Below are 26072 nucleotides of genomic sequence, written 5' to 3' on the forward strand. Positions count from 1 at the left end.
CTGGAGTCCCTGTCACATGCGTCTTGTGTCTGAGCCGTTGAATTGCGACTGAGCCGTTGAATTGCATTGTCCCTGTACTGTCGTTGCCTTACGGAGGTCATAGCTGGTCTGTTTGTACACATCAATAGTAGTATTACATGTTTGTTAGTTCAAGGTTTTGATTGATAAATGTTATTTTGTAATATATTAATGTATTTGTGTGTCTACGTCAGCAGGGCGGCTTGGCAGACAGTCAGGACGGAGCCTTAGGAGCAGCATGAGAGATTTGCCCAACCAGGTGTCGTCAGGGGTCAGAGGGCGCAGCGGAACCAATGCTCCCACATCAGCTGGGCTGGAGGTCAAGGACACCTCAGGGGTCATCCAGCCCTCTAACACACACCCATCAATACACATTCCACTACGGGAACCTGCTGGGGTCAAGTTGGTGCTGGTAGCATCAGGACTCAGTGTACCAGAACAGGTAAATGTTTCTGTGACACATCCTAGTACTTCAATTCACACGTTCCAGGTGTTTAATGTGTGTTAATACTTGAAGTGATTAGGTTTTAATATAGTATAACTTTAATCTACCATATTTAATCTACTTTATAGATACTGGTTGTACTTCTGTGTACTTTTTTGTACTTCTGTGGCACTTGAGTCTCGAGTTTGCTGACTGATGACAGATTTTTTCCCCCACTTTCTCTACAGTCGATGGTGAAAAAGTTTGCCAAGAGGATGGGAGGCCGTGTGTGTTCACAGGTTACGTCCGAGACCACCCACGTCATCATGAGTACAGGTTAGTGTGGGGTAACCTTTTGCTACAGAAAATTAAACAAGCATTTCTTATTGGACTAATTCATGTAGGTCCAGGCCTCGAATTTCACGGCAGCAGGGCCTTCGATGCCCCCTTGTGTGGCCAAAATGCCCCCCACCAAAAATCCATGCCTTGTGGCCGTTGGGTCCTTGGGCTAAATATAATAATTATAATTCCCTTCCCCCGGCTACCAGTCGCCTTGCTCTGAAGCATCTCTCACTCAAATGGCTTTCTCAGATCTCAATTCTTATTTGCCAATGCCCGTCACGTGATCAGCTCCTCACAGGCCTCACAGCTCCTAAGTACAAATGAAGACAGACACATAGGGAATGCAACGGCGCGCGTCCTTCTTATTGAATTCCGAGGCACACTTTAAACATGTTAGAAGAACTGTCCACATTTATCTCTCCTCAGCCATCAAGACGAGAAACGAACAGCAAAATTACTGGCCTATGTCAATCTACTATCCCCCATAGAAAAGGTTACCTATACTATTGCTCAGCTTGTCGTTCTGTGCGAGAAATAAATATTTATCTCGAGGCGGCTTGAAATTAAGGGCGTCACGGGGACCATTAAAAAAAATGTCTGTCACGGTTCAAAACAGATTCTGGGACAGTTGTGCGACGATAGATCCCAAATTCATACAACCGCTGTAAATAAAAAATTAACGTAAAAAAGTAATGAGGCTGATGCAGCTGATCAGAACGTTAGCATAAAATGTTGATAAAACGTATTTCTTAACATTATAACTGCATAAATACGCACACGGCAGTAATAATTCCCTCAGTATTTATTTGGTCGGATTTTGGCTAGGCTACTTTGAAACAATGTTAGACATGCCTTTATAAAATGACAAAATAAAAGAATGTCCAGGTTTTAAACAATTAAGTTTATGGTTAAATAGTTTCAAAATGCTGACTGCCTCCACTCAGATTCCAGTAGGCGGTGCGCAACAGGCACTTTCCTTTCTCTCCTATGTGAACGAACCGTGCCTTAAGTATGCAGACAGAATCAAGCCTTTAGACGTTAACGTTAATTATCCTTCATTAAATTAGTCAAACATGACTGCCGTTTAGCCTATAATTAAGTCTAATTAAAGTTGGCTACATTTTCTGGTGCTTCCCTCATTTCAGCATGTGTGGACATGCGATGCTGTAAGCCAATACGCATATCACCTAAACTTTGACATTTATGCTAATAATTTATGTAAATTTATGCAAAATACATTTGAATATTATTCTCAAAGCACTTTTGAAAGAGGGGAATCCCAGCTTTCCATTGCGACTACATTTATTTCTCAACTCCTTAAACCGGAGTATATACAGTGGCTTGCGAAAGTATTCACCCCCCCCCCCCCTTGGCATTTTTCCTATTTTGTTGCCTTACAACCTGGAATTAAAATGGATTTTGGGGGGGGGGTTGTATCATTTGATTTGCACAACATGCCTACCGCTTTGAAGATGCAAAAACAAACAAGAAATAAGACAAAAAAACAACTTGAGCGTGCATAAAAATTGGGCTTTGACTAGGCCATTCCAAGACATGAAAATGTTTCCCCTTAAACCACTCGAGTGTTGCTTTAGTAGTATGCTTAGGGTCATTGTCCTGCTGGAAGGTGAACCTCCGTCCCAGTCTCAAATCTCTGGAAGACTGAAACAAGTTTCCCTCAAGAATTTCCCTGTATTTAGCGCCATCCGTCATTCCTTCAATTCTGACCAGTTTCTCAGTCCCTGTCGATGAAAAACATCTCCACAGCATGATGCTGCCACCACCATGCTTCACTGTGGAGATGGTGTTCTCGGGGTGGTGTTGGGTTTGCACCAGACATAGCGTTTTCCTTGATGGCCAAAAAGCTCAATTCTAGTCTCATCTGTCCAGAATACCTTCTTCCATATGTTTGGGGAGTCTCCCACATGCCTTTTGGCAAACGTGTTTGCTTATTTTTTTCTTTAAGCAATGGCTTTTTTCTGGCCACTCTTCCGTGAAGCCCAGCTTGGAGTGTACGGCTTAAAGTGGTCCTATGGACAGATACTCCAATCTCCACTGTGGAGCTTTGCAGCTCCTTCAGGGTTATCTTTGGTCTCTTTGTTGCCTCTCTGATCAATGCCCTCCTTGCCTGGTCCGTGAGTTTCGGTGGGCGGACCCTCTCTTGGCAGGTTTGTTGTGGTGCCATATTCTTTCCATGTTTTAATAATGGGTTTAATGGTGCTCCGTGGGATGTTCAAAGTTTCAGATTTTTTTTAAATGACCTAACCCTGATCTGTACTTCTCCACAACTTTGTCCCTGACCTGTTTGGAGAGCTCATTGGTCTTCATGGTGCCGCTTGCTTGGTGGTGCCCCTTGCTTAGTGGTGTTGCAGACTCTGGGGCCTTTCAGAACAGGTGTATATAAAGTTGAAGTCGGAAGTTTACATACACTTAGGTTGGAGTCATTAAAACTCGTTTTTCAACCACTCCACACATTTCTTGTTATCAAACTATAGGACATCTACTTTGTGCATGACACAAGTAATTTTTCCAACAATTGTTTACAGGCAGATTATTTCACTTATAATTCACTGTATCACAATTACAGTGGGTCAGACGTTTACATACACTAAGTTGACTGTGCCTTTAAACAGCTTGGAAAATTCCAGGATGATGTCATGGCTTTAGAAGCTTCTGATAGGCTAATTGACATAATTTGAGTCAATTGGAGGTGAACCTGTGGATGTATTTCAAGGCCTACCTTCAAACTCAGTGCCTCTTTGCTTGACATCATGGGAAAATCAAAATAAATCAGCCAAGACCCCAGAAAGAAAATTGTAGACCTCCACAAGTCTGGTTCATCCTTGGGAGCAATTTCCAAACGCCTGAAGGTACCACGTTCATCTGTACAAACAGTAGTATGCAAGTATAAACACCATGGGAGCACGCAGCCGTCATACCGCTCAGGAAGGCTGTCTCCTAGAGATGAACGTACTTTGGTGCGAAAAGTGCAAATCAATCCCAGAACAACAACAAAGGACCTTGTGAAGATGCTAGAGGAAACAGATACAAAAGTATCTATATCCACAGTAAAACAAGTCCTATATCGACATAACCTGAAAGGCCGCTCAGCAAGGAAGAAGCCAGTGCTCCAAAACCGCCATAAAAAGCCAGACTACGGTTTGCAACTGCACATGGGGACAAAGATTGTACTTTTTGGAGAAATGTCCTCTGGTCTGATGAAAAAAAAATAGAACTGTTTTGGCCATAATGACCATCGTTATGTTTGGAGGAAAAAGGGGGTTGCTTGCAAGCCGAAGAACACCATACCAAACGTGAAGCACGGGGGTGGCAGCATCATGCTGTGGGGGTGCTTTGCTGCAGGAGGGACTGGTGCACTTGCACCACTTTTCCGTTATTTATTTTTTAGAATTTTTTTAAACAAGCAATTTTTTTCATTTCACTTCACCAATTTTGACTATTTTGTATATGTCCGTTACATGAAATCCAAATAAAAATCAATTTCAATTACAGGTTGTAATGCAACAAAATAGGAAAAATGCCAACGGGGATGAATACTTATGCAAGGCACTGTAGTAGCATGGTTTAGTGGCGTTTAGCGCTCAGCCATTCACGTTGAGTGCATAGGGGAGACCACGGCTGAATGTAACATGGGTCAGTTGTAACAGGTAAGCCTACATTATATTACACTGTATTTATGCATCCTTGGCTGAGTGCCAGTGGACAGTTTTTTGGGGGACATTAAAGTCATCAATACATCTTAATTCATTAACTATACTTCTTGATTATATTGTTTGGTAAGTGTACAACACATGGAGGACAAAGGATTTATTGTATAGCCTACACAATACACATTAGGCCTACAAGCTCTTTCATTAGTATCTGTAAATGTCAAGTTTTAGCCAGTAGGTACTAGCTACAGTGTCTTCAGAAAGTATTAGCACCCCTTGACTTTTTCAACATTTTACAGCCTGAATTAAAATGTATTAAATTTAGAATTTGTGTCACTGGCCTACACACAATATCACATAATATCGAAATGGAATTATGTTTTTACAAATACATTTTAAATGAAACGCTGAAATGTCTTGAGTCAATAAGAACTCAACCCCTTTGCTATGGCAAGCCTAAATACGTTCAGGAATAAAAATGTGCTTAACAAGTCACATAACAAGTTGCATGGACTCACTCTGAGTGCAATAATAGTGTTTAACAGGATTTTTGAATGACTACCTCATCTCTGTACCCCACACATACAATTATCTGTAAGGTCCCTCAGTCGAGCAGTGAATTTCAAACAAAGATTCAACCACAAAGAACAGGAAGGTTTTCCAATGCCTCACAAAGGGCACCTATTGGTAGTTGGATAAAAAAAAATGACATTGAATATTCCTTTGAGCATGGTGAAGTTCTTAATTACACTTTGGATAATGTATCAAATACACCCAGTCACTACAAAGATACAGGCGTCCTTCCTAACTCAGCTGCCGGAAGGGAAGACAACCACATCAGGGATTTCACCATGAGGCCAATGGGGACTTTAAAACAGTTACAGAGTTTAATGGCTGTGATAGGAGAAACTGAGGATGGATCAACAACATTGTAGTTACTCCACAATACTAACCTAATTGAAAGAGTGCCAAGAAGGAAGCCTGTACAAAAAAAAAATATTCTAAAACATGAATCCTGTTGGCAACAAAAATCAAATCAAATTGTATTTGCCACATGCGCTGAATACAACAGGTGTAGACATTACAGTGACATGCTTACTTACAAGTCCTTAACCAACAATGCAGTTTTTTAAATAAAAATAATAATAGTGTTAAGTAAAAAATTGATAAAAGCAAATAACTAAAGAGCAGCAGTAAAATAAACAGTAGGGAGGCTATATACAGGGGGGTACCGGTACAGAGTCAATGTGCGGGGGCACCGGCTAGTCGAGGTAATTGAGTTAATATGTACATGTGGGTAGAGTTAAAGTGAATATGCATAAATAAGCAGAGTAGCAGCAGCGTGAAAGAGGGGGGTGGGGTGGAGGGGCAGTGCAAATAGTCTGGGTAGCCATGATTAGCTGTTCAGGAGTCTTATGGCTTGGGGGTAGAAGCTGTTAAGCCTTTTGGACCTAGACTTGGCGCTCCGGTACCGCTTGCCGTGCGGTAGCAGAGAGAACAGTCTGACTAGGGTGGCTGGAATATTTGACCATTTTTAGGGCCTTCCTCTGACACCGCCTGGTATAGAGGTCCTGGATAGCAGGAAGCTTGGCCCCAGTGATGTACTGGGCCGTACGCACTACCCTCTGTAGTGCCTTGCGGTCGGAAGCTGAGCGGTTGCCATACCAGGCGGTGATGCAACCAGTCAGGATGCTCTCGATGGTGCAGCCGTATAACTTTTTGATGATCTGAGGACCCATGCCAAATCTTTTCAGTCTCCTGAGGGGGAATGGGCTTTGTCGTGCCCTCTTCACAACTGTCTTGGTGTGTTTAGACCATGATAGTTTGTTGGTGATGTGGACACCAAGGAACTTGAAGCTCTCAACCTGTTCCACTACAGCCCCGTTGATGAGAATGGGGGTGTGCTCAGTCCTCTTTTCTTTCCTGTAGTCCACAATCATCTCCTTTGTCTTTGTCACGTTGAGGGAGAGGTTGTTATCCTGGCACCACACGGCCAGGTCTCTGACCTCCTCCCTATAGGCTGTCTCATCGTTGTCGGTGATCAGGCCTACCACTGTTGTGTCGTCGGCAAACTTAATGATGGGGTTGGAGTTGTGCCTGGCCATGCAGTCATGGGTGAACAGGGAGTACAGTAGGGGACTGAGCACGCAACCCCTGAGTGGCCCCCGTGTTGAGGATCAGCGTGGCAGATGTGTTGTTACCTACCCTTACCACCTGGGGGCGGCCCGTCAGGAAGTCCAGGATCCAGTTGCAGAGGGAGGTGTTTAGTCCCAGGTTCCTTAGCTTAGTGATGAGCTTTGAGGGCACTATGGTGTTGAACGCTGAGCTGTAGTCAATTAATAGCATTCTCACGTAGGTGTTCCTCTTGTCCAGGTGGGAAAGGGCAGTGTGGAATGCAATAAAGATTGCATAATCTGTGGCTCTATTGGGGCGGTATGCAAATTGGAGTGGGTCTAGGGTTTCTGGGATAATGATGTTGATGTGAGCCATGACCAGCCTTTCAAAGCACTTCATGGCTACAGACGTGAGTGCTACGGGTCGGTAGTCATTTATGCAGGTTATCTCTGTGTCCTTGGCACAGGGACTAGGGTGGTCTGCTTGAAACATGTTGGTATTACAGACTCAGTCAGGGACATGTTGAAAATGTCAGTGAAGACACTTGCCAGTTGGTCAGCGCATGCTCGGAGTATACGTCCTGGTAATTCGTCTGGCCCTGCATCCGGAACAGCTGATGCTCTCATGCATGCTTCAGTGTTGCTTGCCTCGAAGCGAGCATATACAGTGGGGAAAAAATGTATTTAGTCAGCCACCAATTGTGCAAGTTCTCCCACTTAAAAAGATGAGAGAGGCCTGTAATTTTCATCATAGGTACACGTCAACTATGACAGACAAAATGAGAAAAAAAATCCAGAAAAATCACATTGTAGGATTTTTAATGAATTTATTTGCAATTTATGGTGGAAAATAAGTATTTGGTCAATAACAAACGTTTCTCAATACTTTGTTATATACCCTTTGTTGGCAATGACACAGGTCAAACGTTTTCTGTAAGTCTTCACAAGGTTTTCACACACTGTTGCTGGTATTTTGGCCCATTCCTCCATGCAGATCTCCTCTAGAGCAGTGATGTTTTGGGGCTGTCGCTGGGCAACACAGACTTTCAACTCCCTCCAAAGATTTTCTATGGGGTTGAGATCTGGAGACTGGCTAGGCCACTCCAGGACCTTGAAATGCTTCTTACGAAGCCACTCCTTCGTTGCCGGGCGGTGTGTTTGGGATCATTGTCATGCTGAAAGACCCAGCCACGTTTCATCTTCAATGCCCTTGCTGATGGAAGGAGGTTTTCACTCAAAATCTCACGATACATGGCCCCATTCATTCTTTCCTTTACACGGATCAGTCATCCTGGTCCCTTTGCAGAAAAACAGCTCCAAAGCATGATGTTTCCACCCCCATGCTTCACAGTAGGTATGGTGTTCTTTGGATGCAACTCAGCATTCTTTGTCCTCCAAACACGACGAGTTGAGTTTTTACCAAAAAGTTATATTTTGGTTTCATCTGACATTCTCCCAATCCTCTTCTGGATCATCCAAATGCATTTTAGCAAACTTCAGATGGGCCTGGACATGTACTGGCTTAAGCAGGGGGACATGTCTGCCACTGCAGGATTTGAGTCCCTGGCGGCGTAGTGTGTTACTGATGGTAGGCTTTGTTACTTTGGTCCCAGCTCTCTGCAGGTCATTCACTAGGTCCCCCCGTGTGGTTCTGGGATTTTTGCTCACCATTCTTGTGATCATTTTGACCCCACGGGGTGAGATCTTGCGTGGAGCCCCAGATCGAGGGAGATTATCAGTGGTCTTGTATGTCTTCCATTTCCTAATAATTGCTCCCACAGTTGATTTCTTCAAACCAAGCTGCTTACCTATTGCAGATTCAGTCTTCCCAGCCTGGTGCAGGTCTACAATTTTGTTTCTGGTGTCCTTTGACAGCTCTTTGGTCTTGGCCATAGTGGAGTTTGGAGTGTGACTGTTTGAGGTTGTGGACAGGTGTCTTTTATACTGATAACAAGTTCAAACAGGTGCCATTAATACAGGTAACGAGTGGAGGACAGAGGAGCCTCTTAAAGAAAAAGTTACAGGTCTGTGAGAGCCAGAAATCTTGCTTGTTTGTAGGTGACCAAATACTTATTTTCCACCATAATTTGCAAATAAATTAATAAAAAATCCTACAATGTGATTTTCTGGATTATTTTTCTCAATTTGTCTGTCATAGTTGACGTGTACCTATGATGAAAATTACAGGCCTCTCTCATCTTTTTAAGTGGGAGAACTTGCACAATTGGTGGCTGACTAAATACTTTTTTCCCCACTGTAAGTGATTTAGCTCGTCTGGTAGGCTTGTGTCACTGGGCAGCTCGCGGCTGTGCTTCCCTTTGTAGTCTGTAATAGTTTTCAAGCCCTGCCACATCCGACGAGCGTCAGAGCTGGTGTAGTACGATTCAATCTTAGTCCTGTATTGACTCTTTGCCTGTTTGATGGTTCGTCGGAGGGCACAGCGGGATTTCTTATAAGCGTCCTGGTTAGAGTCCCGCTCCTTGAAAGCGGCAGCTCTACCCTTTAGCTCAGTGCGGATGTTGCCTGTAATCCATGGCTTCTGGATGGGATATGTACGTATGGTCACTGTGGGGACGACGTCATCGATGCACTTATTGATGAAGCCAGTGACTGATGTGGTATACTCCTCATTGCTATCGGAAGCTAGCAAAACAGTTCTGTAGCTTAGCATCTGCGTCATCTGACCACTTTTTTATTAACCGAGTCACTGGTGCGTCCTGCTTTAGTTTTTGCTTATAAGCAGGAATCAGGAGGATAGAGTTATGGTCAGATTTGCCAAATGGAAGGCGAGGGAGAGCTTTGTACGCGTCTCTGTGTGTGGAGTAAAGTTGGTCTAGAGTTTTTTTTCCTCTGGTTGCACATTTAACATGCTGGTAGAAATGAGGTAGAATGGATTTAAGTTTCCCTGCATTAAAGTCTCCGGCCACTAGGAGTGCTGCCGCTGGGTTAGCGTTTTCCTGTTTACTTATTGCCTTATACAGCTCATTGAGTGCAATCTTAGTGCCAGCATCGGTTTGTGGCGGTAAATAGACAGCTATGAAAAATATAGATATAGAACTCTCTTGGTAAATAGTGTGGTCTACAGCTTATCATGAGATACTCTACCTCAGGCGAGCAAAACCTCGAGACTTCCTTAGTATTATATTTTATGCACCAGCTGTTGTTTGCAAATATACACAGACCGCCACCCCTTGTCTTACCGGAGCCCACCGTTCTATCCTGCCGATGTAGCGTATATCCGCCAGCTGTATGTTATCCAGGTCGTTCAGCCACGACTCGGGGAAACATAAGATATTACAGTTTTTAATGTCCCGTTGGTAGGATAACCTTAATCTTAGGTCATCCAATTTGTTTTCAAATTATTGAACATTGGCTAATAGGATTGATGGAAGAGGCAGTTTATTCGCTCACCGTCGGATCCTTACAAGGCACCCTGACCTACGTCCACGATATCTCCGTCTCTTTCTCATGCGAATGACGGGGATTTCGGCCTTGTCGGGTGTCTGTAGGATATCCTTTGCGTCCGACTCGTTGAAGAAAAAATCTTTGTCCAATATGAGGTGAGTAATCGCTGTCCTGATATCCAGAAGCTCTTTATGGTCATAAGAGACGGTGGCAGAAACATTATGTACAGAAGAATTTGTGGATGAATCTGTGTTTGAAATTCACTGCTCGACTTACAGATAATTGTATGTGTGGGGTACACAGGTGGGACAGTCATAAAAAAATTTTTTAAACACTATTATTGCACACGGAGTGAGTCCATGCAACTCATTACGGGACCAAATATTTATTCCTTAACTTATTTAGGCTTGCCATAACAAAGAGGTTGAATACTTATTAACTCAAGACATTTTTTTATTAATTTGTAAACATTTCAAAAAACATAATTCCACTTTGACATTGTGGTGTATTTTATTTAGGCCAGTGACAACAAATCTCTATTTAATCCATTTTAAATTCTGGCGGTCACACAACAAAATGTGGGAAAAGTCTAGGTGTGTGAATACTTTCTGAAGGCACTGTAAGTACCGTGATAATATCGTATCATCAGTTCAATGGCAATTCCCATCCCTAACACACACACACCCCCCTCCACACACAAACACACACACACACACACACACAGTCTTCCATCCTTAATTGCGCTCTCTGATGGATTCTTTGGATTTCAAAGCCGCCTCCTCCAAAGCACAACATTAGCTGAAGAGTGCTTTAAGGAAGCCACGTTAATGGCAGCTGTTACCCCGGCAACCGCCAAATGAAAGTGTTCAGGTTCTTGATCTTTTGGGGCTAGTGAAAGGTTGGAGAGGAGGAGTAGGAGGAGGAAAGTTTGGGTCTGCCTGCGAGAAAGAGTTGTCTCACCATGGTCATTAGACTAAAACAGACGTTTGAATTCCACACCTAGGTACTATTCATTAGGCACCAAATGGAAGAGCACTAATGATTACAACCCTGTACTTGACATGTTGCACTCCTCAATGTGGTGACATACAGTGCATTCGGAAAATATTCAGACCCTTTCACTTTTTCCACATTTTGTTACGTTACAGCCTTATTCTAAAATGGCAACAACAAAAAAATGTTTTCCCTCTTCAATCTACACACAATGACAAAGCGAAAACAGGTTTTTAGAAATCTTTGCAAATGTATAAAAAAAAAAAAAACGATACCTTATTTACATAAGTATTCAGAGCCTTTGCTATGAGACTCGAAATTTGAGCTCAGGTGCATCCTGTTTCCATTGATCATCCTTGAGATGATTCTACAACTTGATTGGAGTCCACCTGTGGTAAATTCAATTGATTGGACATGATTTGGAAAGGCACACACCTGTCTATATAAGGTCCCACAGTTGACAGTGCATGTCGGAGCAAAGACCAAGCCTTGAGGTCAAAGGAATTGTCTGTAGAGCTTCGAGACAGGGTTGTGTCAAGGCACAGATCTGGGGAAGGGTACCAAAAAATGTCTGCAGCATTGATGGTCCCCAAGAACACAGTGGCCTCCATCATTCTTAAATGAAAGAAGTTTAGAACCACCAAGACTCTTCCTAAAGCTGGCCACCCAGCCAAACTCAGCAATCGGGGGAGAAGGGCCTTGGTCAGGGAGGTGACCAAGAACCCGATGGTCACTCTGACAGAGCTCCATAGTTCGTTTGTGGAGATGGGAGAACCTTCCAGAAGGACAACCATCTCTGCAGCACTCTACCAATCAGGTCTTTTATGGTAGAGTGGCCAGACGGAAGCCACTCCTCAGTAAAAGGCACAAGGCTGTAATCGCTGCCAAAGGTGCTTCAACAAAGTACTGAGTAAAGGCTCTGAATCTTTTTTGTAAATGTGATATTTTGCTTTGTCAGTATTGGTTATTGTGTGTAGATTGATGAGGAAAAATATCAATTTAATCCATTTTATAATAAGGCTGTAATTTAACAAAATGGGGAAAAGGTGAAGGTCTCTGAATACTTTCCGAGTTACATTTACATTTTAGTCATTTAGCAGATGCTCTTATCCAGACTTACAGTAGTGAGTGCATAAATGTTTCATACTGGCCCCCCGTGGGAATCGAACCCACAACCCTGGCGTTGCAAGCGCCATGCTCTACCAACTGAGCTACAGGAGGCCTAGATGGTTTATGGATTGTGACAAAGACATAACCGATGACAAGACTGTTGCAGAGGAAGCTCCAGGCACTATCCCTAAGATCACAGCAGGGCTCTCGCCTACGCACTCATTGCCCTGTGTTTTTGTGGCCCCTGGTTTTCAGCATTTCCTTCCTAATGCCTTCTGGGTCAGCTGTCTACTCTGCACTGTCAACCACAGCATGCTTGATATCTAGTGTAACTTCATAAACATTTAAACTTTATTACACAGATTTATGAAGTATCACTAGACTTCATGACATGTCTCTCTAAGCTAGTTGTGGATCACGTGCGGGAAAGCATTCATTTCCCACAGAATGCTGACTTGTACTCCACTGTAAAATACGACTATGGATTTCCGATTGATGCTCTGCTCTACCATTTACCATTTACTGCTGGAATTCCAAGTTCAGTTCATTTTTATTTTTTTTCACCTTTATTTAACCAGGTAAGCCAGTTGAGACAAGTTCTCATTTACAACTGTGACCTGGCCAAGATAAAGCAAAGCAGTGCGATTAAAAACAACAACAACACAGAGTTACATTTGGGGTAAACAAAACGTACAGTCAATAACACAATAGAAAATCTATATACAGTGTGTGCAAATGTAAGTAATGGAGGTAAGGCAATAAATAGGCCATAGTGCAAAATAATTACAATTTAGTATTAACACTGGAATGATAGATGTGCAGAAGATGATGTGCAAATAGAGATACTGAGGTGCAAAAGAGCAAAATAAATAACAATATGGGGATGAGGTAGTTGGGTGGGCTAATTACAGATGGGCTGTGTACAGGTGCAGTGATCGGTAAGCTGCTCTGACAACTGATGCTTAAAGTTAGTGAGGGAGATAAGTGTCTCCAGCTTCAGAGATTTTTGCAGTTCGTTCCAGTCATTGGCAGCAGAGAACTGGAAGGAATGGCGGCCAAAGGAGGTTTTGGCTTTGGGGGTGACCAGTGAAATATACCTGCTGGAGCGCATACTATTGGTGGGTTGCTAAGGTGACCAATGAGCTAAGATAAGGCGGGGATTTGCCTAGCAGTGATTTATAGATGACCTGGAGCCAGTGGGTTTGGCGACGAGTATGTATTGAGGGCCAGCCAACGAGAGCGTACAGGTCACAATGGTGGGTAGTATATGGGGCTTTGGTGACAAAACGAATGGCACTGTGATAGACTACATCCAATTTTCTGAGTAGAGTGTTGGAGGCTATTTTGTAAATGACATCGAAGTCATGGATCGGTAGGATAGTCAGTTTTACGAGGGCATGTTTGGCAGCATGAGTGAAGGAGGCTTTGTTGCGAAATAGGACTGCGATTCTAGATTTAACTTTGGATTGGAGATGCTTAATGTGAGTCTGGAAGGAGAATGTACGGTCTAACCAGACACCTAGGTATTTGTAGTTGTCCACATATTCTAAGTCAGACCCGCTGAGTAGTGATTCTAGTCGGGCGGGCGGGTGCAAGCAGCATTCGATTGAAGAGCATGCATTTAGTTTTACTAGTGTTTAATTGCAGTTGGAGGCTACGGAAGGAGTGCTGTATGGCATTGAAGCTCGTTTTAAGGTTTGTTAACACAGTGTCCAATGAAGGGCCAGATGTATACAAAATGGTGTCATGATCTTACTGTCATTTGAAAATCTTGTCATCAAATCCCCAATATGGCAACAATTAAGTATTTGTGAACAGTGATTTCATTGTATGAGGTTAAAGAAGTGTTTTGAGGCCTGTTTCATGAAAAGCTATGGATGACATTCATTGAAGGTGTGTTTTCTGTTTGTGCGCGTGTTCTATGTGTATGTTTTCTCACGTCTACCCTACCTCTTGTCTGTCCTTCACAGATGATGATCTGGTGTGTGAGCGCACGCTCAAGTACTTCCTGGGCATCGCAGGCAGGAAGTGGGTGGTGAGCTTCCAGTGTGAGTTCAGAGTTCCGTCACTGTAATTAGTCCCCCCACCACAGACAGATTTAGGAAAACCAGTGTTTATGTGAAACCACAGGGGAGGGAAGGTTTCTTATGTAGCACAGCTCAAGGAAAATAGGGATTGTTTGTGTTGCAGACTATAAGCATTGTTTTTTGTTCCTATACTCCGCAGGGATTTCTGAGTGCTTCAAACAAGGGAAAGTCTTAAATGAGGTACGTTCTCTGGTTGCATGTCATATTCATATTCCAAGAGCAGATTACAGAATATTCTATATGTTTCCCATTGAGTTAAACTCTTAAACTATTGATGGGAGCAGCTGTTTGTGAAGCATGGATTTTAATTTGTAATTTTCTTGGTCTTAGTTGTTTTTTCCAATGTCTTGGTCGTTTAAAAAACAACAACATGTTAGTTGATTTTTTTCTCTCTATGACAAACGATACTACCGACTTCCCTATTAAGAATATTTTAACCCTTCGTCGCCCCTCGTCCCCCCACAGACGCCATTTGAGGTGCGAGGAGATGTTGTGAACGGACTTAATCACCAAGGGCCCATGAGAGCACGCACCACAGGGTACACAAGTGTGAGTTTTACACCTGTTTTGTTACACCTTCACTATTACACCCCATAATACATACTACACCCCATATCACACCTCCATTATTCCATCCCAAATTACACCTCGGTATTCTATTACAACTTATTACCCCATATTGCATTCAAACTAATACACCCCATATTACAAGATGTGTGCAGTCTTCCTTTTACTTTTTAATCTCCAGCACATGTTTCAAACCACTAGATATGTCATCTTGGAGTGCTCGCCTAGTCCCGCTTTAAAAAGTCAAACCCATTTTCTAATGGCGCTTTCGTCTCCTGCTGGAGTGGGGCCAGTCCTGAAAGCAGCAGCAGAGGATACTTTGCAACTGAAGAGGAAAATTTGAAATGGCTGGATGTCATGTTGGTATTATTGGCTGCTTTGAGGAGGCCCCTAATTGAATTAAGCAGTAATTTCAGGCCTATTTGAAGGACCCGATTACAATCTCTCCACCTTGATGGCTTCAGACAGACTGCCGTGTTCATATTCGCTTGCTGTCGCCAGACGAATAGGACAGACAGTCAAACTGATAAATTGGTATTCTAGGTGTTTGTCACCAGAATGCTGATGGCAAGATGTGGCTGGTAGGGAGGTGGGTGAAAGGGAGGTTGTGTGTACTTGTGTGTATTTTTTCGTGCGTGTGTGTGCACGTTTGTACACATTTGTGTATGTGTGTGTTATCATGTCCTTGTTCTTTAGGTGTCTAAATGAGAAATCTGTAAGCGAGACGTTTGTTCATCAGACCGCCATAGCGGGCTAATGATCATTATGGATGGGCACAGAGGTGTTGAGATTGAGCATTTCTCAGTCAAATAGGTTGGAGCTTTATCTTCTAAAACAGTAACATTCAACCAAACCGTGGATATTAGCCTTGGCTTTATATGGCTTGACTGGCTATAAATAACTTTGTTTGGACAAATGTTAACTATTGATAATGAAGTACTTCATGAGATACCCATTTAGAACATACCTTTGCCATTCTAGGCCTAAATTAACTGTAAACACTAGAGATGTGCCTGACTGGCGTTGCACTTTGCCAAAAGCATGATGTTACCTTGGAGAATTCTGTAAATTTTTTACATTACATTTTCGTCATTTAGCAGACGCTCTTATCCAGAGCGACTTACAAATTGGTGCATTCACCTTATGATAGCCAGTGGGACAACCACTTTACAATATGTTTATTTAATTTTTCTTTGGGGTGGGGTAAGGGGGGGTAGAAGGATTACTTTATCCTATCCCAGGTATTCCTTAAAGAGGTGGGATTTCAAGTGTCTCCGGAAGGTGGTGAGTGACTCCGCTGTCCTGGCGTCGTGAGGGAGCTTGTTCCACCATTGGGGTGCCAGAGCAGCCAACAGTTTTGACTGGGATGAGCGGGAACTGTGCTTCCGCAGAGGTAGGGGGGCCAGCAGGCCAGAGGTGGATGAACGCAATGCCCTCGTTTGGGTGTAGGGACTGATCAGAACCTGAAGGTACGGAGGTGCCGTTCCCCTCACAGCTCCGTAGGCAAGCACCATGGTCTTGTAGCAGATGCAAGCTTCAACTGGAAGCCAGTGGAGTGTGCGGAGGAGCGGGGTGACGTGAGAGAACTTTCCAGACGGGAGATGACAAGTGCCTGGATTAGGACCTGTGCCACTTCCTGTGTAAGGCAGGGTCGTACTCTCCGAATGTTGTAGAGCATGAACCTACAGGATCGGGTCACCGCCTTGATGTTAGTGGAGAACGACAGGGTGTTGTCCAGGGTCACGCCAAGGCTCTTTGCACTCTGGGAGCAGGACACAACGGAGTTGTCAACCGTGATGGCGAGGTCATGGAACGGGCAGTCCTTCCCCGGGAGGAAGAGCAGTTCCGTCTTGCCGAGGTTCAGCTTGAGGTGGTGATCCGTCATCCACACTGATATGTCTGCCAGAAATGCAGAGATGCGATTCGCCACCTGGTTATCAAAAGGGGGAAAGGAGAAGATTAATTGTGTGTCGTCTGCATAGCAATGATAGGAGAGGCCATGTGAGGATATGACAGAGCCAAGTGACTTGGTGTATAGAGAGAATAGGAGAGGGCCTAGAACTGAGCCCTGGGGGACACCAGTGGTGAGAGCACGTGGTGCGGAGACAGATTCTCGCCACGCCACCTGGTAGGAGCGACCTGTCAGGTAGGACGCAATCCAAGAGTGAGCCGCGCCGGAGATGCCCAACTCGGAGAGGGTGGAGAGGAGGATCTGATGGTTCACAGTATCAAAGGCAGCAGATAGGTCTAGAAGGACGAGAGCAGAGGAGAGAGAGTTAGCTTTAGCAGTGCGTAGAGCCTCCGTGACACAGAGAAGAGCAGTCTCAGTAGAATGACCAGTCTTGAAACCTGACTGGTTTGGATCAAGAAGGTCATTCTGAGAGAGATAGCAAGAGAGTTGGCTAAAGACGGCACGCTCAAGAGTTTTGGCGAGAAAAGAAAGAAGGGATACTGGTCTGTAGTTGTTGAGGGATCGAGTGGAGGGATCGAGTGTAGGTTTTTTGAGGGTGCAACTCTCGCTCTCTTGAAGACGGAAGGGACATAGCCAGCGGTCAAGGATGAGTTGATGAGCGAGGTTAGGTAAGGGAGAAGGTCTCCGGAAATGGTCTGGAGAAGAGAGGAGGGGATAGGGTCAAGCGGGCAGGTTGTTGGGCGGCCGGCCGTCACAAGTCGCAAGATTTCATCTGGAGAGAGAGGGGAGAAGTCAAAGCATAGGGTAGGGCAGTGTGAGCAGGACCAGCGGTGTCATTTGATTTAACAAACGAGGATCGGATGTCGTCAACCTTCTTTTCAAAATGGTTGACGAAGTCATCCACAGAGAGGGAGGGAGGAGGATTCAGCAGGGAGGAGAAGGTGGCAAAGAGCTTCCTAGGGTTAGAGGCAGATGCTTGGAATTTAGTGGTAGAAAGTGGCTTTAGCAGCGGAAACAGAGGAAGAAAATGTAGAGAGGAGGGAGTGAAAAGATGCCAGGTCCGCAGGGAGTCTAGTTTTCCTCCGTTTCCACTCGGCTGCCCGGAGCCCTGTTCTGTGAGCTCGCAATGAGTCGTCAAGCCACGGAGCAGGAGGGGAGGACCGAGCCGGCCGGGAGGATAGGGGACATAGAGAGTCAAAGGATGCAGAAAGGGAGGAGAGGAGGGTTGAGGAGGCGGAATCAGGAGATTGGAGGGAGAAGGATTTAGCAGAGGGAAGAGATGATAGTATGGAAGAGGAGAGAGTAGCGGGGGAGAGAGAGAGCGAAGGTTGCGACGGCGCATTACCATCTGAGTAGGGGCAGAGTGAGTAGTGTTGGAGGAGAGCGAGAGAGAAAAGGATACAAAGTAGTGGTCGGAGACTTGGAGGGGAGTTGCAGTGAGATTAGTAGAAGAACAGCATCTAGTAAAGATGAGGTCAAGCGTATTGCCTGCCTTGTGAGTAGGGGCGGATGGTGAGAGGGTGAGGTCAAAAGAGGAAAGGAGTGGAAAGGAGGCGGCAGAGAGAAATGAGTCCAAGGTAGACGTAGGGAGGTTAAAGTCACCCAGAACTGTGAGGGGTGAGCCATCCTCAGGAAAGGAACTTATCAAGGCGTCAAGCTCATTGATGAACTCTCCAAGGGAACCTGGAGGGCGATAAATGATAAGGATGTTAAGCTTGAATGGGCTAGTGACTGTGACAGCATGGAATTCAAATGAGGAGATAGACAGATGGGTCAGGGGAGAAAGAGAGTCCACTTGGGAGAGATGAGGATTCCTGTGCCACCACCCCACTGACCAGATGCTCTCGGGGTATGCGAGAACACATGGTCAGATGAGGAGAGAGCAGTAGGAGTAGCAGTGTTTTCTGTGGTAGTCCATGTTTCCGTCAGCGCCAAGAAGTCGAGGGACTGGAGGGTAGCATAGGCTGAGATGAACTCTGCCTTGTTGGCCGCAGAACGGCAGTTCCAGAGGCTGCCGGAGACATGGAACTCCACGTGGGTCATGCGTGCAGGGACCACGAGGTTAGAATGGCAGCAGCCACGCGGTGTTAGGCGTTTGTATAGCCTGTGCGGAGAGGAGAGAACAGGGATAGACAGACACATAGTTGACAGGCTACAGAAAAGGCTACACTAATGCAAAGGAGATCGGAATGAAATTAACTAAACATCTGGGGAAGGGAGGCCTCCCTCACTAACCTTTCACGGAAACACTCAAATACAACTCTTCCAACTTTCACTTTAGAAATTATAATTTTTGTAATCAATGTTTCCAGGAATAGACTCTAACTTAGTTTATTCAGCTAGCTAACTTGGTACAGTATTCTTCAGTGAAAACCGCACAGGGCACCGTATCCTATGACGCCATAGCTAACTAGCATCCAATATCACACGGTTTAGCACCAATACTTGGTTACAATAAACTGCCAACGGATAATTCGTGTCCGTGTCTAGTTCCTTTCATAACGCAGAAGTAACTTATTCAGCCAGTTAGTTAGCTAGCTAGAATAGTTAGCATATTAGCTAGCCATTGCTCTCAGTCAGCAAACCAACCCCTCCCCCCACGGTATTAAACACAGAGAGCCAAGCTAACGTTAAATCACCCATGTCTTGAATTCCTTTTGAAAGACTCTGGTTACCAGTATGTACAGATTAAAAATAAATATAGGTTATAACTTACCCTTAGTAGCTACTGATAGCTAGTTAAGTGTAGAGCTAGCTGCGTCTCCAAATATTACAGCTAGGTCGTTCCAGCTGTTGAGCCTTTTTTGTCCCCATGTTCTGTTTTCGACACCATACTGGATTCAAAAGCAGTTAGGGCTTTTGGTTTGAAACAGTGTTTTCCACACAATTATATAGGCAGGGTGGACCCCCCCAACCTTGGCTTCACTGATTTCAATGGAACATTATGGTCCCACAGGGCCTGAATGTTGCTTTGGGCCTTTGTGCCCCACCTGGAAAAGGGTATTATCTCCTGAATGCACTAAATCTAAACTGAGCTCCTGTCTCTCTCCCTAGCTGCTGATGAAGGACTACGAGATCTGTTTCCAAGGCACTTTCACCGATATGACCACTGGTAAGTGACCGCAACGCCGACCAGAAAACAACCTACTACAGACCATACTACACACAATCTCACCTCGCCAAGAAATGGTTGGAGGATTGAAATTGATGGAACACTTTTTTAGGTTTGCTTGAATTTTTTATTTTAGAAAATACCATTGATTTATTTGGCAGTGGTGGATGTTTTTAATGTTTTGGGAAAAAATACACTACTCTCACTACTAACACCCTCATTCAAAATAGAAATCCATTTGAACTAGAAGTATCATCAGTTTCCCCTAGAGCCTTTTGCAGGTGACAGCTAATCGGCTGAACTTTGGGAACGTCGGCTAATGGAACAAGAGATATTATGCTGTTTTCATTTATTTATTTATTTTTAAAGTGAAAAGGAAGAAGCCTGGCATTCATGAAAAACAAAAGGTGACATTCATTTATGGAAAGCCTCCCCAGGACTCCTGGTAGTACCGCTGTCTCTTTAGAGACAAGAAAATGAATCCACCTCTCTCTACCCACTCCCCCTCATTTACCACTGTGAACTGTAGGACTCACTCACTGACACACTCTCTCTTCACACACACACACACACACACACACACACACACACACACACACACACACACACTGGCATGGAGGAGTAGTTCTCTCATTTCGTTGGGAACAGTTTGAAGCCCATTGTTTTGTGCCTGTCAATTTATTGAATGGTTAAAAATGACAATGTGCTGATAGTCTGTGGGAGGGTTGAGAATATACTAAAAGTTGTGAATGAGTCATACCTAGAGTGTAACAACCAGCTTGGATCTCAAACCATGCTACAATATAACAGTTCAAAGAAATACTGTGTTCCTATGTCTTCATATGAGTAACCAAAGCAAGACAGACAAAATGAATAAAGTGAGCAAAATATGCATATATTGACATATATATATATATATATATATATATATATATAAAGCATTTCAATCCACCAAACTAATTCACTTTCTTCAACTAGACCAAAAACTAAGTTCAGCAAGTCCAAATAGAATCCTAACAAAAAATAGTCCCAAAGTCAATCAAAAAGCAAAAATGTGCAATCCACCTTCAAAATGCAAAAATACAGTGCATTTGGAAAGTATTCAGACCCCTTGACCGTTTCCACATTTTGTTACGTTACAGCCTTATTCTAAAATGGATGAAATAGTTTTCTCCCTCATCAATCTACACACAATACCCCATAGTGGCAAAGAAAAAACTGTTTTTTTGACATTTTTGCAAATGTAAAAAAAATATATATATATATATATATATCACATTTACATAAGTATTCAGACCCTTTACTCAGTACTTTGTTGAAGCACCTTTGGCAGCGATTACAGCCGCGATTACAGCCTCTCCCATTCTTCTCTGCAGATCCTCTCAAGCTCTGTCAGGTTGGATGGGGAGCGTCGCTGCACAGCTATTTTCAGGTCTCTCCAGAGATGTTTGATCAGGTTCAAGTCCGGGCTCTGGCCGGACCACTCAAGGACATTCAGAGACTTGTCCCAAAGCCACTCCTCCGTTGTCTTGGCTGTGTGCTTAGGGCCGTTGTACTGTTGGAAGGTGAACCTTCGCCCCAGTCTGAGGTCCTGAGCGCTCTGGAGCAGGTTTTCTCTGTACTTTGCTCCGTTCTTCTTTCCCTCGATCCTGACAAGTCTCCCAGTCCCTGCCGCTCAATAACATCCCCACAGCATGATGCTGCCACCACCATGCTTCACCGTAGGGATGGTGCCAGGTTTCCTCCAGACGTGATGCTTGGCATTCAGTAAAGAGTTCAATCTTGGTTTCATCAGACCAGAGAATCTTGTTTCTCATGGTCTGAGAGTCCTTTAGGTGCCTTTTGGCAAACTCCAAGCGGGCTGTCGTGCCGTTTACTGAGGAATAGCTTCCATCTGGCCACTCTACCAAAAAGGCCTGATTGGTGGAGTGCTGCAGAGATGGTTGTCTTTCTGTAAGGATTTTCTTTTTATTTAATCCATTTTAGATTAAGGCTGTAACGTAACAAAATGTGGAAAAAGTGGTCTGAAAACATTCAAAGGCACTGTCTGTACAGTATATATGCCTATCACCTCACTTGTGGCAGAGTCACAAGAGGAGCTACAGGTAACTGCCAAAATAAAGAAAACACGTACGTGTCTTATCAGGGCGTTGTGCCACCACGAGCTGCCAGAAAAACGTAGGTGTGCCTTGGCATAGATTGTACACGTGTCTGGAACTCTATCGGAGGGATTCGACACCATTCCATGATTTGGTGTTTTGTTGATGGTGCTGGAAAACGCTGCTCAGACACCGCTCCAGAATCTCCCGTAAGGGTTTAATTAGGTTGAGATCTGGTGACTGAGACACACACACACACACACACCCTTTAAACCCCCTATGCTCCTTTGAGACCCCTCTTTCAAAGTCACTGAGATCTCTTCTTCTAGCCATGGTAGCCACAATAATGGGCAACTGGGCATTTTTATACATGACCCTAAGCATGATGGGATGTTTTAATAGCTTAATTAACTCTGGAACCACACCTGTGTGGAAACACCTGCTTTCAATATACTTTATATCCCTCATTTACTCAAGTGTTTCCTTTATTTTGCCACTTACCTGTACATTATACAGAAATGATTTGCCCTTAGGGCTAACTGTGGAGTGAAGTTGGTGCCAAAGGTCTGAACATGTAAAGATGTTTTAATTGTCTTAAGACGCAATCTTTCACTCTTCTTGTAGAATCCTTTTAGCCTCAAGTACAGTGCCTTCAGAAAGTATTCACACCCCTTGACTTTTCCCACTTTTTTTTATGTTACAGCCTGAATTTAAAATGAATTACATTTGAAATGTTTACAATTTAATTAAAAATGAAAAGCTGAAATGTCTTGAGGCAATAAGTATTGAACCCCTTTGTTATGGCAAGCCTAAATAAGTTCAGGAGTAAAAATGTGCTTAGTCACATGTTGCATACCCCACACATACAATTATCTGTAAGGTCCCTCAGTCGAGCAGTGAATTTCTAACACAGATTTAACCACAAAGACCAGGGAGGTTTTCCAATGCCTCGCAAAGAAGGGCACCTATTGGTATTTGGGTAGAGGGGAAAAAAAGCAGACATTGAATATCCCTTTGAGCATGGTGAAGTTATTAATTACACTTTGGATGATGTAGCAATACACCCATTTGCTACAAAGATACAGGCGTCCTTCCTAACTCAGTTGCCAGATAGGAAGGAAACCACTAGATCCTAGAGGAAAACCTGGTTCAGTCTCTGCTTTCCACCAGACACTGGGAGATGAATTCACCTTTTAGCAGGACAATAACCTAAAACACAAGGCCAAATCTATACTGGAGTTGCTTACCAAGAAGACAGTGAATGTTCTACTTGAAAATCTATGGGAAGACCTGAAAATGGTTGTCTAGCAATGATCAACAACCAATTCAACAGAGCTTGAAGAATTTTGAAAAGAATAATAGGCAAATGTTGCACAATCCAGGTGTGGAAAGCTCTTAGAGACTTACCCAGAAAGACTCATAGCTGTAATGGCTGCTAAAGGTGCTTCTACAAAGTATTGACTCAGGGGTATGAATACTTCTTTAAATTTGATATTTCTGTATTTCCCCAGTGAAAGCTGCGCCCCTGAGTCAAGGGGTATAAATACTTTCTGAAGGCACTGTAGGTAGTAAAGGTTCAGAGGTTCAATCTTCTCCCTTCATCACAAATTTGATAAGAGGCAAACACTGATGGAAAGAGACTGTAAAGGATATCTGTATCTTGTCCTCCCTGTCCACTCCGTATTAGAAGAGCCACTGTTCGGAAGAGGTAGAGGAGAGTTCATATTCCGTCATGCAAAAACATTTCTTCCCCTTCGTCCCCGTATAGTGGGAGAGTGGTTGGATGGATGGGTGAAGGTCCTGGGGCATCAAAGTACTCCTTCTGTGTATTTCTGCAGGCTGGATCAATGCAGGCTTGGCTAATGGGTGTGGGTGCATGCGTTCGGCGTCCGTGTGTGCACTATAAATCAGGGGTTCTCAAGCTTTTTGGGGCCTGGGACCCCTTTTGTGATAGCAAATTCATCAGGCACCCCCTCATAATCAGAACACAACTCAAGTGATTTAAAGCATACAATAAGTTTTACATTGACTTCGGCAGTGCATGGCCGGACGAAGCAAGTCTCGGGCAGTGGGAAATAATATTTTAAAAGCCCAGCTCTTTACATTGTAGAGAAAATATTGCAGCTTCAAAGCTAATATCCTGCAATTCTACACATTTTGCAATGAGGCAGAGAGAGAACCTTGCGGTTTTAAAGCTTAATGTAACTGCCCACTGTTTCCAGATTTCTATGAACCATGACCTATAACTAATTACAATATGAGAGAAACGGTTTTCCTTCCAAAAAATTGTAATTATGCATGTTCAAAATCTGCTTTTCTTTGTTGGAATGATGTGGGCATACCCCAACAACAGAATGGTGTGGGTATATATCGGTCATTAAAAATAGTCATGCAAGTAGACTGCTGATTGGCCAGCTCATACTCAGGAGGGTGACATCATCCTCAATGAGGAAATGGCAAGCATTTTTTAAACTGTCTGTTTTGAGATATAAGTTTGAGGTTGTTTTATTTTAAGTGTTTTATTTTCCTCAAATGTATGCTTTGGCTACAAACAATGTGCCCTCTTTTATTTAATTTCAATTTTTTAGTACTTTTTACCCCATTTTTCTCCCCAATTTCGTGATATCCAATTGGTAGTTAGTCTTGTCCCATCGCTGCAACTCCCGTACGGACTCAGGAGAGGTGAAGGTCGAGAGCCATGCGTCCTCCGAAACACAACCCACCAAGCTGCACTGCTTCTTGACACTACTCGCTTAACCCGGAAGCTGGCGACCGAAGTCAGCGGGCATGCGCCTGGCCGCCACAAGGAGTCGCTAGAGCGCGATGGGACTAGGACATCCTAGCCTGCCGAACCCTCCCCTAACCCGGATGACGCTGGGCCAATTGTGCACCGCCTCATTGGTCTCCCGGTCGCGGCTGGCTGCGAAACAGCCCGGGATCGAACCCCTGATCTGTAGTGATGCCTCTAGCACTGCGATGCAATGCCTTAGACTGCTGCACCGCTCGGGAGGCTCCACCCTCTAATTATTTGGGGCACTGAGCAAATTTTAGGTCTTGTGACCGGAAACTTAAATGTTGTGAAAACATTTTTCTTCTTCCGGCATGCGTTTACAGTAAACTTTGAGGCTGTACCCTGACAGTTTTAGACATTAGCCGACTATTGTGGCTATTTGAGCATAATGTAGGCCTACCAACAAAACCAATTAATCAAATCCCATAACATTTTCACATGGAAATAGCTTTTGATTTCTATGATATATCCCACAGGAGCATATATGTGGTGTTCAATGCAGGCCAACATTGCATGAGACTTTTAAAAAAAAGTCTGTAACCCCATGGGCCAAATAGGTGACTGTAAATTGCATTGTATTCTGTTATATGATGCAACAAAAACCCACTTTACAAAATAAAAGTAATTATTATTACCATACAGATAATTAGACACTGTAGGCTACCCCTCTGCCTATTGGCTTATTTACATATTCAATCCTGTCGCAAAATACAACACCGGCCCTTTAATTAAGACATTAGCTTTTTACCTGACTGGCTTTTCAAAAAAATGTAGCCTACACGTTTTGTGCTCTTGTAGGAAGCAGTAACTCCCCATTGCTGACCTATACTTATCTATAACTGGACTAATAACTTGCTAACTAGCAAAGGATATCAAAAAATGTGCACACACGCGGCTCTGCGCTCTGATCTCTGATCAGAACTGATCTGAAAAGCGCATTCACTTGCGGGTGATTGAAAGACCACTCGGGGGCTACCCCTGCCAATAGAATTCTACTGCATTGCGCTCTGGCTCTGCCTACAACAGAATCACAAACTCAATCTTGAAAAGTTAGATTTGTTTTGGTTTGTTGCATTGAAAAGGGGCCGATTTATAATGTTGACTCGATCACAGAAAGATCATTGATCTATATAGTGCAAACTAATGGGGCGAACTCAGTGAAGTTCAATCTCTTTCGTCTCTTCGCGGCCTGGCATTTCTTCTACGAGGCAGTCCTGGAGGAGGTGCGCGGCCGCTCACCCGTGCAGCTTAGAGGGAACATTGGCCACAAATACGACCTATAGGATGAGTCAACATTATTTGGGTATGAGTTAATAGAATATTAACTTTTAAAAGTTAGATTTTCACTGGACAGTTACTTTAAATTAGTGTAAAAAATACAAATAATAATTGTAATTGGTGGAGTACTGTGGATACCAATATCCCTG

At 43.8% G+C, this 26072-nt stretch overlaps 1 protein-coding gene across 1 annotated transcript in view; it reads left to right on the forward strand.

Annotated features, from left to right (window-relative positions):
• Window positions 1-217: 217 nt before the first annotated feature.
• LOC123486287 (breast cancer type 1 susceptibility protein homolog) overlaps window positions 218-26072 on the forward strand; it is a 37646-nt gene continuing 11791 nt past the window's right edge. Inside the window, exons 1-6 of the mRNA XM_045217537.1 lie at window positions 218-460; window positions 691-778; window positions 14048-14125; window positions 14304-14344; window positions 14630-14713; window positions 19698-19755. Coding sequence (XP_045073472.1) covers window positions 257-460; window positions 691-778; window positions 14048-14125; window positions 14304-14344; window positions 14630-14713; window positions 19698-19755 — 553 coding nt within the window. The 5' untranslated portion in view covers window positions 218-256. The remainder of the gene's footprint in view (window positions 461-690; window positions 779-14047; window positions 14126-14303; window positions 14345-14629; window positions 14714-19697; window positions 19756-26072) is intronic.

This window comes from Coregonus clupeaformis, unplaced genomic scaffold (assembly GCF_020615455.1).
Source record: "Coregonus clupeaformis isolate EN_2021a unplaced genomic scaffold, ASM2061545v1 scaf1101, whole genome shotgun sequence".
NCBI lineage: Eukaryota > Metazoa > Chordata > Actinopteri > Salmoniformes > Salmonidae > Coregonus > Coregonus clupeaformis.